This window comes from Pseudopipra pipra, chromosome 1, assembly GCF_036250125.1.
Source record: "Pseudopipra pipra isolate bDixPip1 chromosome 1, bDixPip1.hap1, whole genome shotgun sequence".
Taxonomy (NCBI): Eukaryota; Metazoa; Chordata; class Aves; order Passeriformes; family Pipridae; genus Pseudopipra; species Pseudopipra pipra.
Window position 1 is genome coordinate 100,694,005 of NC_087549.1, and position 12,080 is coordinate 100,706,084.

Here is a 12,080-nt window from a genome sequence, read left to right on the forward strand (position 1 = left end):
GAATTGGATTTGGGGACTATCTCAAACCATGACACCTAGTGATTTTGGATTTCCACCACTCCGATTAAAAAACTATAAATAGTTAGTTAGTTCTACAAAATGTGAGACAATCAAGAAAAAAGGTGGGACCAGGAAAGAAATACATGGTAAAAAGGAATGCTGTGAGAAGATTTTGTTCTTTCTGAAATTCCAGCAGCCTTGAATAGCTCACAAATATTGCATGCTAAAAGGACTTCAATTTCTTTGCACTAACAGAAGCTTGAAAACACTATTTACATTGTTTTCTGGAATCATGCATCACCTCTGAAACACCTGCAACGCATTAAACACTTAAATCTCCGCTACTTATAAAGTAGGCAATCTTTTCCCTTCTCACAGACTATCACTGGCATCAGCCAAGACTTCTTACCATTTTTGCTTTAAGCTTGATGTTTATTAGAAGACCAGAATGGGGATGAGTTTTCTTGCCCTTTGAAAGGTTTTTGATTTGTTACTTAACTAAACATGTTTGCACAGCTTCCTTCATATCTACAAGTCTTTAATCCACAAGATGTCAGTTGAGGCAATAATTATATTAATAAATTGTAGACAGTCTAAGAAGAAAAGAAAGATGGAGAGACATGTGGAATTAACGTGCTGTGAATCAGTCCTGCATCATCCTTTGTCACTGGCTTTTTTTCCCCTCTTCTTGTTGCCTTTTAGTAATAATTTTCAGTGCATTTGACACATTTCATCTCACTCAATGCACTGAACCCTAATACAAGAGAACACCAGTTTGTCAAACATACGTTATTCGAGGATGCATACCAGTTAATCTTAGGCGGCTGACATAGTCAAAGACAGCCACACTGGCAAGAGCTAAATACACACCAGGCAAGGAGAGAGGGATTGCAAGAGCATAAGCATGGCTGCTGAGATACTAGCACCATCCAAGGCCAAAGCCCCCAAATTCCTGTCTCAATTCTTCCCAAACCACGTCTCTCACAACAATTTCAAAGCACACATTTCCACTGCTTTTGACAAGAGGAGTTGCAAACCGGAAAAACTAGTCGTCCGCTTGACACAGGATTCAGCATCAGATATTGGAAGAGTTGGATGAGAGCAAGACTTTATTCTGAAAATACTTTTTAGATGTTTAGTTTCACAGAAGCCTGTGTGAATATTTATGGGTCAAAGTCAAACAGACAATTAAGCCTTTGCAGCACCAGGGCCAGTATTTGTAATCCAGGATACCTACACTAATTTGCTGCTATGGACATTATGGAGTACAGTTGTAAAAGGTTTTTTAAACAATAAGTGTGTTACAATAGCAGAACTTCTAGGGATGCTAAACTTTACATTTTATTGTTTTTTACAACTGTTTTTAGCTCAACTTAAAATGTCAGATGCATTCAGTCTTCAATAGGAGTGCCATCATTCAAAGCTTGCCCATTGTGGAGCTTATGCAATATACTGATAAGTTTTCTCCCTCATTTTGCTGCAAATGCTGAGATCAGTATCTATTTATGTTTTACAATTTGGCTCAAAGGCAGATGTGAATCAATACAGAAAATAAAGGATTGATTATAAAGGCAAAATTCTTATTTCTTCAATTTCCAAGCCCATTTATACTTTTGAACATGGTTACCTGGAATTAGGAAAGAAAAATAGAATAAAGAGGACTATGAGAGCAGTAATGGTATTTTCTACATATATTTAATATGCACTTGCTATTAAAATGAATTTATAAAAAGGTTAAAGTAAAAACTTCTTGCTCCATTCTGGTTTATTTCACATACTAACTGTATTTCAGACCTAGTGGCTTTTTAAATTTCCCATGTATGGTTTGATTTTGCTAATTACATATTTAACAGATGTATAGAAAAGTAATTAATTTTTTTATTCCCCAACTTTGCTTTAAAAAAAATCCCAAAACAAACATCACCACCACCTCCCACCCCAAAAAATAAAGACCCAAATGTGGAACAATTCCTTGAATTACATAACTGATTTTTTCTGGACAAAGGGCTTCACACTGTTACCCTTAGTATTAACTTCTGCCATGTCATAAAACAGAAAACATCTGCTAAAAAGATGTTTTCAAAAAGAAAAATATGTAAAAGACGCTCCTTGGGTACACTACTCACTGCAAACAACAAAAATATTTCAGTGGTAATATTCTTATTTTATTTACTCGGAACAACTTTTTTAGACTACTAATTTCCAATGATCAGTAACAACGGATACCATCCCTATTAACAAGTTCAAGGTAAAACCACATCTGCCATTCCACCAGTGAAAAAGGTTCTCAGAAGGAATTTGTTCATTCTGGACCAGAGAAAACAACCAGCAAAAATACCACTAGAGAAAACACTCTTTGCCCTGGCGCATTTACAAGGAATGCTTTGTCCTTATATGACTTCAGGAACTAATTCACGTTCTTCTCAAGAAAGGGTTAGGTTTTATTTGGGATTTACTACATGGCAATACTCTATTGCAAATTCCTCAGGAGGAAAGACAATAAACAGGCATTTGTAGGAGAGAACAGAAGGAAGACTCCACTGAATGTTTTGATAATGATGCTTCTAGTCTGCAGTCCAACATATTGAAAAGTTCAGATAAGAAGGAAGATATTCTGACATACCGTAGCCAGTTCAGAATAAACTGTCTACAGGTTTTTCTTTGAAAAACTTTTCTTTTAAAGACAAGTGGTCCTAGAGAAAAATCATTCTTCTTCAAATTAGGAAAAAAAAGAAAAAAAAAAAGCAGCACTGTTTCCACCTAATCCATGATGCAATCTGTTGCACTGGAGACATGTACATTACAAAAAGAGACATAAACATTAATAATAGAATCCAAGAAACATTTCTGTTTCCTGTTCTCCAGCTTAAAAAGTAGTTTCTACTGAAACAATAGTTTTAAAAAGAAATCATTGCCATCTCTACAAGGAGACACAGCACAAAAATCTTCATCCTGAAGCAGGCTAAGTTTGGAAAAGTAAGCACCTTAGAGCAGAAAGTAGATTATATAGGCCAAACTTAACTTCATCCTAAGAAACCACCCTCCCAGCAGGCACTGATATGACTTTTAATTAAGGAAAAGCAAAGAAAAGAATAGCAGATCTGGGAGGATAGGTATAAAGAGGATGCAGGAATTTTGTTTTATAGTCTTTTGCAGACAACAGGTCCCCTTGTTCCTTGCTCTACACCTAGGCAGTGCCCTAAGCCTTTACAAAAAGAAGATTTAATCTCTTGGAACCAGTGGGAGAGAACAAGGCATTGGTGGTTCACATAAGAAAAATAAAAAGGTAGTTCTACAAATGAACTTTTCAAAATGCCTTACACAGACTGGAAGAAATACAAGTCTAAGACATTAGTGCCAGACTCAACAGAAAATCTGCACTTCATTTGAGTGAACCTCTGAGTCAGTCTTCTACTGCAGCAATGGAAGAGAAGAATTCAGGTTCACTTTAATCTGACCTGCCCCAAATAGAGAGTTTCTCTTACTTCGCAGAGAAACTCTATCAAGTAGTATGCATGAAAAGTAATCAGAACTGTAATGGAGACACCAAAAGCTTTTCCTCTTTTGAAATGCAGTCAGCATCTCATTTGCAGGACTGACAAACATACAAAACTAAAAGAAATAGAAGAACATAATTAGCTTGACTTTAACTAATACCCAGTAAGGTCATTGACAATCTGACCAATATTAAACCTAAAATCTTCTCCAAAAGCTGTGCCTAGGAGTCTGTGCTCCCTCTACTCCCCTACTCATAATTAGATTTTTCAAAAATATAAACAAAATCTTTCACCCCTCCCATGCAGCTGTGTCAGCTTTTAGCACACACGTTCTCTTTGCAAACATGCCCACATCTTGTGATGGTTTCTCTGACAAGTCCTCAGACTGCTATGAAAAACCAATGCTTGGCTACTAGATTTTGTGACAATGTCAGGAGAAAAAAAATTCCTAATTCTCTTCAATCCAATTTCCAAGGAAGACAGGGAATTTGCAAATAAACAACAAATATCCACAATTAAAAGGAACATTTAATACTCTAGAACAGAGTTTAAATTTAACGTTTCATTCATCTTCTACAACCAGGAACCACAATAAGTCTGCTTCTTTTCCTTCAATCAACAGAAACCCGTAAAAACTCAAACTTCAAAACATTTACAAAAAATATTAGCGTTATATATTTGCAACAGATAAACTGAGCCAGCAAGGTAATCAATCAATTTTGAATTACTTGTGGCAACTAGCTAAAATGATAGTGCACACACTAATAACTGGCAACAGTCACCTAATGAACAAGTTCATGCCTTATGGAAATCACAAGCTTCTGGGTTACATTTTTAGTAACAGCCACTTACAATCATAAATATGTATTTCCTCTTCTGTTTCATGAAAAAGTTTATTATATGTAAATTGAGATGTGCTCATCACAAAACCATCCAGCATAACTTCTTTTTGCAAGGACCATACACTGCTTCTTATGTTATGGAATGCATTAGTATAATTTGAGATGTAACAAGAGTGTTTGTTAATTTACTCATTTCTGTACATTACAGCATTTTTAAATCCCAGTAAATGGGTTCTGAATAATGTCATACTTACAACATCAAACTTCTGTGTGATGTTCCCCTGGACATCAAGTAAATAAACTTTGCCATAATGTGTTCCCAGTGCCAAAAACTGTAAAAGAAAGAGACTATTACACAAACACAAAGACACCACAACTAATACTACAGCAATGCTAAATGAACTCCAGGATGTTTAGCAGATTAATGATTAGCAACACTGTGGAAAAGAAAAAAGCCCACCACTTTCTATGGAGAAAGGTTATTTTAACTATACCTAAAGAATAAAATAGGGCTCCAAGCCCATATTACTTTGATAGTGCAAGTTAGCTGTCAGAATGAGTCATGAGGACTCTGATCCACTGACAACTAATGGTGTGTCTGCAGTCTGTACACACTGGCTGATGGAGTGTGGCAGCAAATTAAAAATGCAGTGTGAAAGCAAGGCCAACAGAGATCTGAAATAGTTCCTAGAAATAGTTTCTGCAGCTTTGTTTCAATCATAATAATTTCCTTTGAGCTTTATTTTTAACTGTCCTTCATTATTAACGTGAAAACAAAGCATTCAAACACAACAAAAGGCCACCAGTAAGCCACTGGTAAAATAACAGCTGAATTATGGAAGGTTTCTGACAGTGCATTTAGGCACACAGATAACTACTAGGTTTGCTCTCCTTCACATAGCAACACCTAAATTGAATACTCTCAAGACAAATACACTTTTCCACAGGAGTTTCATTCTAAAAAATAACAGCAAAATAAAGAAATGTCCACACAAATTCATGCTATCACAAAACTTATTTTGATACAAACAAGAAGGGACTTGATTCTGAGAGATCTGCTGTTAATTGAACCATGTGAATTACACCTAAACTGAAAAGGAAGAACTTTGGTACTACTTGATTTATGACAGAGGTTTCTTTTATTTGTCCCCTCCCTACCCCACTTTCAGCATTACTCAAATAGTTTCGGCTACTCAATTCTCTGTATTTCACTGCACGTGAGCATGCTTCATTGCAACCTATAATGAAATGCTCAAATTTACAGGCACTGCTAAGCGTGTCAGTCAGGCAGCACAATCTTTAAAAAATAACCTTACAGAAAGTCAAGGTTTAAAAGGATTTATCAAAATGCAATTGCTTAAAATGAAATTTCAGTTCAGGCACTTAAAATATGAAGCTACATTAAAAGGAGTCAAGAAAGGGAAAGAAGGGGTTCATTAGAAATTCATTCCCTGCAATGCCTTTCACTCCTGCAAGGTTGCCTTTTTTCAGGAAGAAAAAAGTCCCCTGGGTAAAAAAATCAATACTGGTTAATAAAACATCAGGTGTGCAGACATAACTAGGTATGACTATTCCACTGCACAGGCCTGCTTGAATGCACCAGGTGCCATGACGATTAGTCATCCAGTGCAGACAGCAAGCCTGGTGAAAATATGATGCTTTAGCAGCAAAAAGGAGAAAAAATAATCCTGGGAGGAAATTAGTCCGAACACAGAAGCCAGCTTTCAGGATTCTCAGCAAAGTTAAACTGCTTTAATCAGAGACATATTATACATATTATGGTATAATTTTGGTAATGATGACACTTTATCAAGGCTTTTCCAGCTCTTGCAAGGCAAAAAACCCCAAGAAAACACAACAAAAATGAAACAGAAACACCCTCACAAAATCTATAACCCAGCTTCATTTTTAAGCTCTCTGTTGTAAGAGACCTATTCCTAAAAGACTGCAGTACCTGGCTTCTAACAATATTGATCCTTCTCATAAATAGTGTATCCAGTTTGCTGGAAAACTGAAAGAGCTGGGATCCTTCAACAGTTTTCCTGTATTGTCCTGTTTTGTGACACAGATACAGCAAAAGCTGTATCTGTGCATATACTTATAGAAAAATCCAGTTCAACTCTCGGCTTTCAGAATTTACCTGTGACTTGTGAATAAAAGGTAACAGAAAAAGGCCAGAGACAAAGAGGAAAGGTTTGCCAATTTTCCAAATATCTGTGTAATTCTAAGTCGTCAAAAACATTTTAGAAAGACTTATTGTTTTCATTCACACAGTTAAAATACAAGCTTCATCTTAAGAGCCTCTTGAGCCATGGCAACAGTCCTCTGAGGAAAAGAAACATAGCACAAGTCAATCTAAAAATATAGCCAAATAATAAAGATAGATCCCTCAACAATAACTGTTAAGGAGTTATTACTGGATATGAAAAAATATACATTCAGAAAATAGCTATTATGTTTTACATACTAATAGTTAACAAATCCTTAACTCATACTTTCAGATCTCTTCAGCATGCCTCAATATTTTAAAATGCTTTCCCATATTTATAAAAGAGAAGAAAACTCACAAAATACAAAGCAATTCTTTAAAGCACTAAAGAAGCATATGAAGTTTCCTTCTTTTAAGAATAAATGAATAATTCTTCATGAAATTTCTTTACTTTGCATTGTCCAACACTTTCTCCCTATCATTCTCTTGTAAGTCACAAACCTTAGCATATGCCTTTCCTCTCCTTGTTTTTAACATATTGAATCAGGGAAGGGGAACAGGGAAGTGTTAGTATGACACCTCTCAAAAAAAACTCCCAAAAAGCAACCAAACAGAAAATATTGTAATTACTTCCTTCTACACTGTGTCAACATAAACTCATATGTCTTCCACAGATGAATATATGCTAAGTTCCTGGCATGATGAAGTCTGTCTTCAGTGATTCAGGCTGTACAAATAAGCACATTATATATCAATTTCCTTCCAGAGGAAAGGAAATTTAGGACTGTATTCCAATTCTAGAGAGATCTACTGTTAACTGAACCATGTGAACTGCTCATTTTATCACTGAAAAAATGTGGATCGTTCAATACAGGGTTATGGTGAATTTTGTTTATGTTGTCCTGCACTGCAAGTCTAGATTTGGCATCACTTGTACACAGAAATGTACTGACGTATTATAAGCACAGCTAAATATATAAAACCAAGCAGAAGTTTTATCTCAGCCACTAAGTCGCATAATACCTTTTCATGCACTGTCATGCAGCTGGCTGCATCCTTCTGGAGAATTTCAGTCACTCCATTAGAAAGCCGTTCATACTTCAGCTTAGGTTCTTCTTCACTCTCATCTTCCTAAATTTTTAAGAGTGCAAGGAAAATGGAGCAAGAGAGAAAAAACAACAAAAACATTTAGATGTTTATTTTAGATATAAACAAATTAAAAGATACCCCAAAAATATCACACAGCAACAGGTGAAGATGGATCACTGCTATCTCTTCATAACAGCCATTACAATCAAAAGCCAAACTTTCACATTTTTATCATCTGAGGGGGTTTGGGTTGTGGTTTTTTGTTATTGGTTTCTTTTTTTACTCCAAAGTTCTGGGTGCAAACAAAGACTGTATAGCAGCATATCAATTCAGCTGTAAGAGGCACTTAGTTGATATCTAAAAAGCAGGTAAAAAATGTACATGTGTACTTTATTACATAAAGTTAGTAATTTGCAATTTAGAAGTAAAATACAAAAAGGATGGATATGAAAATGAAGGATGATAAAATAAAGTGTGCTGCTGTAGCCACAATGAACTGAAAGCTGAAGCATGCAGGTTACAAGAAACTTCACGACCTTTACAAGATGCTGCACCTCTGTAGGAAGGATAGAGGCAAAACGCTGTGAACAAAAATAAAAAAGAATCCACTAGGAATAAGTTAATTGTATAAAACCCACCGATGGGTTTATGTTAAAAAATAAATAGTATAAACATGTTGTCTGGGAAAAGGATCTGGACACAGCATGTTCCTATGAATCACCTTTATCATGCGCATGTTAGGATCTTTTTCTGGTAAATACTGAGGCTTTCCTCTCTTTTTCTTTTCAAGCATGTTAAGTATTATCCCCCAATCACTATTTAGATGCAAAGAAAGATGATGGTTCAATGGGCACACAGTGAAAAGAAACTAAGCTAAAAAACCCAAAAACAAGCAGCAAATTTATTCATCAAAGAACACTCCACGTTTATCTCTTAGGAAAAGAAAATCCAAGGTGCAAAATAGCTCTCTGGTCATAGGAATCTCTCTGTAACAGATGGTCTTCTGAAGTACAGTGCCAAAGAGAGATTCCATAGGCTTCAGTAAGTCTCAGTTAATACTATATGTGCATATATACATATATATGTGCATATATACACAAACCCATATATATGAGCGACACCCTTGGTCCTCATTGGGAAACAGTATACCTGCAATAATATTCTCCTACACTCACTATTTGCTCTAATGAACAGATCAACATTGAGTATGTTTTCCACATAAAACGTGTCTCTCATTTCTAAGCAACCAGAATACAACGACGCAGGGCTCTAATTAAAGGAGTGCCTTTATTTCCCACCAACCACTGCCTTCCAATCCCTAAAAAGGCACAAGGTCAGCTTATGGCAGAAGAATAGTATTTGTGCAACATCTATAGCTAATGATGTGAAAAATAAATCTGGAAGAAGGACATGTTAACTGGTTAATAAAATATATTTTGTTTAAACTGCCTTTGGAGAACTAAAGTCAGTCTTTCCCAAGTTAAATATTATGGCCATTTACCATGTGTGATACCATCATATATGGTAACACGTACACAACCTCATAAAAAACCACAAAAAAGCCACACATTCCTATGGAAACACTCAGTATTTAGCCCCATGCTTATATAAATACACTGCAAAGAGAGTCTGTTTTAAAATATTGTTTGAGAGTTTTATGACAGAATACCAATGAGATTAATAAAGGGATGTCAGCAGCGCATGACGTAGGAGTCTGAAGTGAGGTGTCAAAATGTCCACCAAGAAACAATTTTATTCAGTAAATCTAGCACTGAACAAAGTTGTTACTAGACAGAATGACAATGTCAAATTACAGGGCTGTATATAAATCAGTCAAATTCCTTGTGCCTACAGATCCTTAATAAATGGCTACAACGTAGAGGGAGGTGGTAAAGTCAAAGAAAAAAGCATACATGCGATGGAAGGAGGGCGTAAGGAAGTATGTGTCCATTTTACACAATTAAGACATTACTTCATTTTATACATTCCTTACAAAGATTACACTTGAAATGCATGGGTAATCATTGAATAAATTCATAAAAGTAAAAATTGAACTCTAGTCATCTAGTTTTTATAAGATCCCATGTGTTGGTGGGGTCTGGACATTCAATGTGCAACCAACATGAAAAGTTAATTTTAGTCTCTTGAGTAGTTTGCATAAAATCATTCATCTGTGGACCATTAGAAAAAGTTACTGTAAATAAGTTTTGCCTGTCTTCTTTATGAGTGAAAACTAAGTAATTTTTCTTGCACATGCACATACAAAAAATATATATTTTCAAAAGTCAGTGCACTGAAGCATTCTGCTGGTCTTCAAAATAAGTAAATAAAATGAAAACTTCCAAATATTAGGCATGATGATGTACCCATTTCATGCTTTCTTGACAGAAGGTAAAAGTCAAGCTAAAAGGTGAATTGAAATGGAGTTGGGGCACTTCACTGTAAACAAAATGAAATGAAAAAGGTGATTTGCAAAATTCAGGATTTCTCTACTGCTTCAGATATATATTAAATGCATTTGATGATCTCTTATTTAGAGTATCAGATTAAAATTTAATAATTTTAAAGGTATTTTTCTATCAGGAAAACCTTTTATGCAGTATGAACTTCTAAAGTAAACAAAACCCACTGTTAATAAAAGTAAATCAATAATTTTTTTAAAATTTTAATAATCCTTAAAACCCACAAATAAAACCATCAGCAGCCTGAGCTGAGTTGTCAGTTAGCTGTGTTTCTATGACAACCTAGAGGAATAGTACAAGTCCTGACTTGCAGCAAAGCTAAGATATAAACAGAGTGACATTTACCCCATACAAGAGAACTCACAGCTTTCCTTTTTTAAGGGAAAAAATAGTAAAAAAAAATAAATCAATTGCTGAACTAACGTAGATTTTTACTAAGTGTATGACACTTTATATTTAAAGTCTTTTAAACCATCCTAGAGGATTCTAAACATTTGAAAATAAATTTTATAGCACTGCTTTTTGTACCACCATTTAACACTTCTCCCATACTTTCTGCCTAAAAATACTTGAAACAACACTGAATTTTGAGATTCTTGACAAATGTATTAAATGAAAAAGAAATATATACTGTACAAAATGTATACTCCATACACGGCAGCCTTAAATTCTGAAAGGGAAGGAGACCCACAGAGCTGACAGGAGGAAGCTACCTTTGTGATGTTGTAAAATAAATAATGATCATTTTTCAACCACGTGAATGCTAAACTAAAACTCATATTCCATTTAATTTTCTACTTGCATTTTAATGCTAAAGCTAGCAGTCAAATAGCTAAAAATGTGTTGTAAAGAACCTGTAAAGAACAGGTATCCATAAACATTTCCCATTGAAAGCACATTTCCAATGGAACGAAATACCCTAATTAACCTTCAACACTAATACAAACAAATGCCTTCCTACTAAGAGCTGTTCCATTTGTCACTGTTAAACACTCCTGAACTGAAAACGAAGTCCTTTGCCTACACTCAGCACCTACACACTACCGACTCCTCTTCTGGAGCAGATTTACAAAACTGAGGAGAGCTGCAAATATGCATCAACCTCCCAGGAGGCCAGTGCCACTGCAAGGAATGCTCATCTGCCTTTCTAAACACAGATTCACAACATTCTTCAGATATTCTGCCCTGTCTTTCCTAGCTTTGCCTACAGGAACTACTGCAGTGGAATCATGAATAGAAAAAAATATCTGAAATCGGTCCTGGAAAATTTCCAGAAGGAACCTGTGGGCAGTTCCCAGAGTTATTCCATTAGCCCACATTTGCTCCTGCAGCAGAGGATCTGCCCACAGGACAGTCTGTCACATGAACTACATGGTCTAGTGATTGCGGATACTCTAATTATGTTATGGGCACTGACAGTAAAGTGTCATGCTTCCCACACGATTTGCCCTCAAAGTTTTTCAAAGCCTTTATGGAATTAAATGGTGCATACATTATAAGGCAAGTGTCCTTCCCCTTTGCTGCGCATCTTCTGTCCACTCCCAGGTAGAATTCCAATTACTATAGGTGGCCATTCCAGCCTTGTTTATGCCTGCAAGTTTTGAACCTGCAAAGCATTTAAACTCCAATACAAAGATATCTGAGGTCCATCACTCAAAGCAATTTCAAAGATACACACACACCCTACTGCAACAAGGCCCCAGTGTCACAGGCCTTCCTAAAAGGTCATGACTTGGTGGGAAAAAAAACACATCAAACAACAAAACCCCCTACAGTTAATTTTCTTTTTTTTTCCTTCATGCTTTCTTTCAAGTTCTCCTTGACTTCAGAGATTATAAGAAAAAAGTTAAATTAGCTCATTTCTTCCTGTCCTGGTTCAGGCCAGGCCAGGGCTAATTTTTGCAGTAGCCAGGAGGAGGCATGGCTAGGACCTGGAGGTTATTCTGTACCACCTCATGTCATTGCCAGGGTGGCGGGGGCA

The 12,080-nt window shown here is 35.9% G+C and overlaps 1 protein-coding gene across 3 annotated transcripts in view; it reads right to left on the reverse strand.

Annotated features, from left to right (window-relative positions):
- The window catches only part of VPS41 (VPS41 subunit of HOPS complex), a 107,250-nt gene that overhangs the window by 79,279 nt on the left and 15,891 nt on the right, over positions 1-12,080 (reverse strand). For 2 of the 3 annotated variants that reach the window (XM_064667983.1, XM_064667990.1), the window contains 2 exons: positions 7,572-7,679; positions 4,594-4,671 (listed from right to left, as the gene is read on the reverse strand). In XM_064667983.1, the coding sequence (XP_064524053.1) occupies positions 4,594-4,671; positions 7,572-7,679 (186 nt within the window). Of the gene's footprint in view, positions 1-4,593; positions 4,672-7,571; positions 7,680-8,173; positions 8,219-12,080 lie in introns of all 3 variants that reach the window. The other variant, XM_064667973.1, reaches the window with a different exon arrangement.